The sequence below is a fragment of the Phlebotomus papatasi genome, chromosome 3 (genome assembly GCF_024763615.1).
Source record: "Phlebotomus papatasi isolate M1 chromosome 3, Ppap_2.1, whole genome shotgun sequence".
NCBI lineage: Eukaryota > Metazoa > Arthropoda > Insecta > Diptera > Psychodidae > Phlebotomus > Phlebotomus papatasi.
The window spans coordinates 28919091-28927507 of NC_077224.1; the positions used below are offsets into that span (position 1 = coordinate 28919091).

The 8417-nt window shown below is 32.3% G+C and overlaps 1 protein-coding gene across 2 annotated transcripts; it reads left to right on the forward strand.

Moving 5' to 3' along the window:
* The first annotated feature begins 7215 nt into the window (after window positions 1-7215).
* LOC129807479 (cell division cycle-associated protein 3-like) lies at window positions 7216-8371 on the forward strand. 2 transcript variants are annotated; one of them, XM_055856772.1, is made up of 2 exons: window positions 7216-7406; window positions 7471-8371. In XM_055856772.1, exons 1-2 carry the CDS (start codon window positions 7311-7313, stop codon window positions 8290-8292), a joined length of 918 nt encoding a protein of 305 aa, XP_055712747.1. In that variant the 5' UTR covers window positions 7216-7310; the 3' UTR covers window positions 8293-8371. The 2 variants fall into 2 exon arrangements, with proteins under 2 accessions (XP_055712747.1, XP_055712748.1); XM_055856773.1 differs by having other exon boundaries at window positions 7501-8371.
* The last annotated feature ends 46 nt before the right edge of the window (window positions 8372-8417 follow it).

Sequence of the window (8417 nt, forward strand, 5' to 3'; positions counted from 1 at the left end):
CGTTTTTCTTAAAATGTACATCGACCAAAGTATTTTTTAATGAAAGTAGGAACACATCCCCATATTCCCAGAAATATTTATAACTCTGATCCTGTTATCCTACAATTTAGAAGCATTTTTATAAAATGGGTATAAAATTGTAGTTTTGATGTTACAGTTTTTGGACCAGCATTTAGTTTTCTGAGTTTCTAGTCAAGATTTCATAGTTTTACCTCGTTTCTGGTTTAATAAACCTAATTAAAAAATATTTTTCACTTGGATAATAATTATCCACTTTTTTATATAAGATGATAAACACTGAAACAGCCCTCGGGGCAGTTGTAGTCACTCTTCCGTGGCGGGCTAAAACTATCAATGATTTTTCACTAATAGATGGATAATTGTTAGATGAAAAAGTACTATTGATATTCCAAGCAATATTGCCATTTGTATGAGCAACTTGAGAAATAGATTTTTTCAGAATGTTTGCATTAATTTTGCCTCAATTACAAAAATGTCATAAAAAAGTTGGCTAAAGCCCTTTTCTTTAGGTTTAAGTAACATATTTAGCATCAGTGGGCTTCAGTGTATCAAGTGAAACAATATTTGGTATCTCCAGTTTAAAATTTCATCTGGGAAACTAGTGGCAATTAGTACCCCAAAAGTGGCTATTTCTACCCAGGCAGGGGTAAGTGTAGCCAATGTGCCATACTTTTTTCATTATCCTCTCAAGAAAAAGCCAAGGATTTTAGAGCTTTGAACTACACTGTTTCATATAGCCAATATCCTAATGCTACTTATGAAACATAAAAATATTAGACAAAACTTATCATTTTTTCACAAGCCACTCGCGAAAAAAAAGCTTCATTTGCTGGCTAATTCTACCCCTGTCTCCCCTATTGATCTTTCGATCAGAGCCTATGTGAGAAAGATGAAAAATTCATGATCGCTGATCTTTCATCATTGGTGTCATTGCAACCGAGTCGGGTTGAAAAAAAAAAACGATCTGCATGTGGCATAAATTCGGGTTTGCGATCAATATGCATATTTTGCGATTATATGTGTGATCTTGAAGATCGCAATTAATATAAATTCTGGCTAGATCACTTTTTGCAGCACGTTCTCACAGAGTGGATCTAGTAGATTTCTTCGCAGCATTGAAAGTGAAAATATCAACAGACCATGTGCAGATTTCAAGAACAGCAGCTCAAGATCATTGATGATATTCTCTCTTTTACGATTTAATCCATCGATATAAACAGCCACCCAGACTTGTGCTCACGACACAGAGAGAAGAGAATTCTCTTGGGAATCTCTCAACATCTTTAGTCAAGTCCATTGAAAATTCTTCTATTATGTCACAGACCATTGAGTTTAAGTATATAAGTATAGACATTATTATGTATATATACCTCGCTCGATGTGTCTACGACAAGAGTTTTTTTTTCTTCATTTTAGCTTCTAATTAGGATTTGCGATGGTATTATACAATAAAGGCTGCTTTTTGTATTATTTTTATTTACATTTACATGTAATTTTGGGGCCATTTATCGGGCTTCAATTTGAGGATATTGAGAAATGAGCAATCTCGTAAAAGTTTTACCACTTCGTCAAGTGCAGGTAAATTGTTTAGATATTGCTGAAATTTGGATGTTATAATCACAAAATTGGTGTCTTTGGGAATTATTAAGAGATTTTTGAATGAGAAAATTTCACACGCACCTTTCTCGATTATTGAAATTTTTCTTAGCTTCTCAATCTTTTGATACATATTCGTGTGCATAATTAGTTTTTTTGTGACATTTTGTCAATTTCTTGTAGAAAAAGCTATAGTAAAATGTAAATTAATATTATGTATTTCCTACACAAAAAAAAAGATTATTCATGCCAATGCAATCGCTAATTATGTTTTATGCAGGTAAGTATATATTTAAGCTAAATTAATTTTTTTCTCACTCTCAGCATTTAACGAATCTAATTTGATTTCTTTTCTAAAAGAATCTGATAGCTAAACTGATTTTTTAACTAAATTATTCAATCAATTGAAAAGCAGGCAGATAATTAATTAGAAAGTATTAAGTTGTTCTCGACACAGGTGTTAATTTTCTAATTTCGATACTCTTTATAAAAACATAAAAAACTTGTGCAATAAATTGTGCTGCATTTTTCCCATAGTAACTTTCAAGGTTTGGGAAACGGTAAATATTATCTATTTTACTTAAGAGACAAGTAAAATTGACAACTATAATTTCTTTTGATAAATTGTAATGATGTTAAATGAAAAAGAAAACATTTTGATTTTTCCGGAAATATCCTGAATTTTATTATTTACAAGGATTTTTAAAATAAAGATTAAATATTGCTGTGAAATATTTCTTCCTGGTGTGTATTATTTAAAATTTTCAGCTGTATTTTTTTTCACTCTGAAAGAAATGTTTTGAAAAATTAACAAGAAAAGTTTGTCAAAATGATGTTCTTCCATGTAAAATGTTTGGAAAAATTTTGTCAAATTTTAAAAGTGGCAGATTCAGAGTTCAAAGCAATAACTTAAAATGAGAATGCTTAAAAGACAACTACAAAATCTAAATCTAAATCAAATTCCTACAGTTGCCAAGACCGGATGGACTGGTCAAAATAATGCTAACATTTATGCTGGGTCAGTTCCGTGTCAAGTGTTGATCGCTGATAAACCTATTCCAATAGAAAGTTTACAAGCAATTCCTGAAATAAAAAGAAATTTTAGAAAAAAAACTAAAAATTAATTTGTAAATTTTATTCCTCGAATTCAAAGATAAAGCAATAGGGTTGAGGAAACACCTATTGGCAGTCTTTCAGTACCAGATTTAAGATATGAAATGTGCACATCTATTCTTTATAGGAAAACGTAGATTAATGAAGAAAAAAACGTCATAATACTTGCATTTTATTTGATGGGTTTCGGTCAAAATTCCGAAAGCCAAAATCTCGATTTGTTAATAGTGTGGTAGCTATTTCAACGATTGCAGTCGCGCTTGTTGGAGGCAAAGAAAAAATTTCTATGTTTTGGAAAATTATTCTACACGTTATCTTCCGTATCCGTATAATTTCGTCCCTTTTCATTTTTGGATTTTGACCATACGAGATTCTGGTTTCCTGAATTTTTGATCTTTTGGGATTTAGGGTTTTCGGAATTTTGATCCACCGGACCCAGTCATACGGCATATTGACTCATTCGGAATTTTTGACTTACAGGATTTCGACCTGTTCGAGATTTTGTCTTCTCAGGATTTTGATTTTTTGAGATTTTGGCTATTCGACATTTTAGCGTTTGGGATTTTGGCTTTTGGCCGGCACCATATATTAGATATATGCATTAAATAAATTTCAATATTTTGACGAAACTGCCAAGATGTGCTCCTTCTTGTCTAATAGGTGTTTCTTCGATCCTAATATTTATTTTTCAAATTGGCACCGGTCTGGAGCTCAATAATCCATTTTACAATTTATATGTCATTTTTGTCTTTTGACCATTTATTTTTTTACAAACTATACTCGAACGCCCCAGCAATTTCTAATTAGCGCAGTTCTATAAGAAATTTACCGCTCTTTACAACTTTGTGAAAGTAATTTTCCTCTATTTTTTTTAGGAAATACATTAATCGAGTTTTATAAAACGTAATTTTGTGACCATTCTCAAAAATGCTGGGGCAAATAGTATTAGGTATGGGATGTTATCACATTTTGATTCGCTTTGTTACGGGATTCCGTAAATTTAAAAAATATCTTAGATAACATATTCTTATAGGAAATTTATTCCTCTCAGGGGCCTCTCGACATTTCATTTTTCCATACGTTTTTGCATAGAGGCACTGAAGACTATTGGCAAGTTTTTTCCTAAAGAGAATTGACTTATCAGGCTGATATATTTCGAAATCTTGCATTAAAAGCTATCTAAAAATACAGATTTTATAATGTTCGCCGAAATAGTATAAGAACTACGAGTAAATTTGTTTAAGTCGCGGTGCGATATCTGCAAAATTTTTACAAGGAGAAGTGAAAAATAGCTTCACTTTTTATTAGGCTTGATGGGCCCCTGATTCCTCTACACCTTTGTAAATCACCGTTTTCTCTATATGAACGATAAAAATGTTTTTAAGGAATTTTAGGAAAAAAAACACAAAAAAGACTGAAAATCGTTTGACCAATGCAAACAACAAGCGGCGACACATGGCATTGATGTTTTTTTGCGGTGAGACATCATAAATTGTTTCGGTTTTTCTTACTTTTTGCTCCATACCTTTTGTTACTTTTTACCCCAAGTGGTCGTTCTTAACAAAAAGATTTATTGAGACACGAATCTTTGTAAAATTCTAAAGTAGATAGGGGCTTCGTATTCAAAAAAGCCAAGTCATTTGGGAAATAATCATCAGTGAATAAATTTCGGCTTTTAAGTAAGTAGGTAATAATTGATATATTCTTCAAGGAAAATATTTCAAAAATAGGGCTAAAAATTTTGATATTTTTGTTTTCTAAATTCCTTGTTCGAATTCTAAGATTTGAATACAACATCGAAGAAGGTCTATAGAAGCTATCTATGGAAAAAAATTTAAGCCGCTATCTCTTTTATCTTGGAAGATATTGAATTTTCAAATTTTCGATTTGTGACTTTTTGCCCCAGTCTCCCCTATGCAATGTCCACTTTCGGTCTTCGGAGACCTTTTAGATGGAACTACTTCAGGCTCCCACAAAATATATATCTTTTTAGTTTATTTGAAAGCAGATCCAATGACCATATTCATTTTTGGATTTAAAAACTGCCTAGTCGCACATTTTGTCCATGTAAAGCTGACATCCTCAATTTATTTTTCTTTGTTCTCTACAGATTTTTATGTGAATAAGTCTTTTCTTCAGTAAATTGCTTCCAGGAAAAATTCAAAAGACTAAAAAACACATTTCTTTACAAGTTTTTAAATTTGAGATTTTTTTTTGGTAAAATTTTGGACCAATTACATCGATACTTAAGTCGATGTTCACACCCAAAAATTTGAAAATCTTTAGGGGAATGTAGGCATGGTTCACACAGAGTGAACCTTCAAACGATGCGAATTTTCTCTTTGTTTGCAAAGGGAGCCTCACTTGAAAAAGTGTACAAAATTTAGGAAAAAAAGAAAAGAAAAGAAAAAAGAAAAAAAAAGAAAGAAAGAAGAGCAAAGGAAAAAATGAGAAAATGTTTAAAACTTTGTATTAGAATTTAAAATACTAAAAAAAAATTTCACAAGCCTAATCAATTCTTACTTGGTTAAGTATTTCTTTTATCAAATAGTGAACGGAAAAATAGAGCTTTCTTGACTTTTTCTCTTTAATTCTTCACCGAATTCGGTGTCAGCCTATTGGATGGTAAACTTCAGAGTGAAGAATTGTAAAAAAGTTCAAGTGCATTGCAGCAGCAGATTTTCCCACCTTACGTGATTTTTCCTCCACATTCGAAACCTGATGAAGATAACATCCACCCTCGAAACGTCGTGAAGAATTAAAGAGAAAAAGTTAAGAAAGGTCTATTTTTCCGTTCACTATCTGCTACAACAACCCATTAGACCGAAAATTCCTCCAAAATATATTTTTTATGTTGAAATTGACTGTTACAAGAGTTTTAAACACTTATCTTCTAAATTTCAAGAAAAATTTTCTGAATGATATTGGTGTCTGAGGAGGACAAAATGTCCACCTTGGTAACATCTGAAACTGAAACATATCCAAAAATGAAAAGTATCAATGGTTTGGTTCTTGAGATATTTCCAAAAGAGTGGTTTCTGAAAGATCCAAGGAATGGAGGAGAGCGCAAGGAAAATCGCAATCAATGACGAAGAGCTAAAATTAAAGGTTTTGGTCCTTATGCACAAAAATACGGAAAACTTTAAGATTGGAAAAGGACACACTTGTAAACGAAGTACAATTCAAAAGAAGTTTTTATAAAATAAATAAAAAACATCTAAAAACTAAAGCATTTTTTTTATAATATAAAAAAGAAAAAGAAAAGAAAAAAGGAAAAAAAGAAAAAGAAGGAAAAAGGAAAAAAGGAAGAAAAAAAAAAGAAAAAAGATGTGTACAAATTTCTTGAAATGATACCCTTGCAAGGAGCTGACCTATACCATTTCTCATCTCGTTTCATGAACTTAATAATTATCTATCTTCTGGCTAAGAAATGACGAACTAGCTCTTTGCAAACAAAGAGAAAATTTGTGTTGTTCGAAGGTTCACTCTGTGCGAACCACGCAAACATTCCCCTAAGTGTTGATTTTTCTTTCAAAGTCTATGTAAAATATTTTATTCATTTTAAAAAGAACAATTCGAATAAAAAAAATATTAAATTTTGTTGGAATTTTAATAAATAATGATATTGTGAGTATTTTCGATTCTTTAAATTTTCTATTAATTTTACTTTATTCTTTGATTTTGGGTAAATATTTTTAAAATGTTTTTGAAATACAAAAGAATTCCTTATCTTTCGTACCATGTATAATTTTTTGGAATTTTATAAATCTGTTTTAAAGTGGTTGCCGAACTTAAATAAGGATAAAGACGATAAAGAATTACTATTATTAATTATTATTGTCTTTCTTTTAACCCATTCCTTACCATTGTATTATACATCATACGTAAATTGAGTGATTTTTGATGATTTATTTCTGGGCAATTTTTATCCGAATTGCTGTCGGGAATGGATTTTTAGTAACGTTAGTTATTCAATTACTCGAGAAAAATAGTCCGACAGGGATGAAAATACATTTTGTGATTATTTTCTTGCTTCGCGGAAGGTCATGCAAAATTTTTGCTCAAAATGGCGGACGGAAAATACGACATCCTGTCGAATTTGTTAAAATTGGCCTCTTTTCCTCTTTTCTGATTTGAATTCTAGTTGCCAATTGGTGTTCTTGGATAGTTACTCTATCTAAATCAATAGAGTTTGTAATTAATTAATGCGCGGAATTTAAATTCAGTGACCGTTAAGACGTGTGTTTGACAGAGGCTCCCCGCGCCCCCATATGAGATAAAATTTTTTTCTTTTCAAAAAATTCATCTACTAATCTGTAGGAAACTAATCACAAAATATGAACATTCTATCTCAAGTATTTCTGGTACATTGACTGAATGGGTTAATTCAATGGTGTTTGTAATCGTTACAATTCAAAACTCACAGCATTCATTGAGTGCTGAGCAAATTTGTTTTGACAAAAGCTGTGTTATACTGTCATATACAACGCTCAGTTCACCCAATTTGAAACGAGTTGTGTAGTAAAGAGTAAGACGCTCCACGGTTTTTCCTAATTTTCCTTGATTTTCCTACCTCTTACATGGGTTCTTTCGTGAGCAAATTGTTTCGGGAGCGAAAGGATGCTTCAAATGATCCACGTTCACCTACATTACACATTTCCCGGACTCCTATAAATGTAAGTATTTTTGAGCAGGACTATGGAATTTGCAGTGTGTTTTTATTGTACATTTTGTTTGTAGCTTTTGTTTAAACAATCGCCTGCTAAGCAGATTACTAAAGCCCAGGATCTCACTGATATCCGGACTCCGCTTAGTGGCAGCTTTGAGAATGTTTATCCACGGACTAAGCACATGGAAATGCTTCAGACTACGACAAATCCTATTGATCCTCGTTCTCCTTCTACCGAAATCCATCGAACACCTCTTATTCTGTTAAATAATGAGGAAATGGTATCACAAGTCGAAGCTGAGATTTGCGATGCTCAAAATGCTAGTGTTTCAGAAAGCTTTGAATCAGCCTTGTCCAAGCTGGACTTCAATACCAGTTTTGATGATGAAGATGGGGAAACTGAGGAGAAAGGACTATTGGACACCCAGATGGAAGGTCTGCTGGAAACCAATTTTGACTACGATCCTTCAAAAGAGCCGGCCCAAATTGTTGAAGATACCATCGATCCTAGATCCCCTGGAATTGAGAGAACACCTTTTGTGTTTGAAGATGAACCAAATACGAAGGATTGTGAAGATTCTACTCCTAAATCAACACTGAATCTCGAGGATCGCAGTCGAAATGGTACGAAAGTTTTTCAGGATGAAAATTCAGGGCAGTGTCATACGCCCAAACAAATAAATCAAGAGGGAAACCGAACACCACTGAGTTGCCTGGCTAACAGGACTACAAGAAATACCTTCAAGGATTCCCCTTCAAATATGTTTGTGCTGAAAAACAAAAATGATACGGAAAATTATCCAGTGAGTACCTATTCTGGAGTCAAAGGAATGAATGTGAAGGACATTAACTCAAAGATTCCTTTGCCTATGAAGCGATTGACTAATAAGTAATATCTGTTTAAAAAAAGAAAAATTTCCAGTTTCATTCGTTTTCAGTCCAAATAAAACAATTTTTAAATTAAAAAAAAAATTGTCGCTCAGTTCTTTTCTGTATAACAGTTGTTTTTATAACGGCG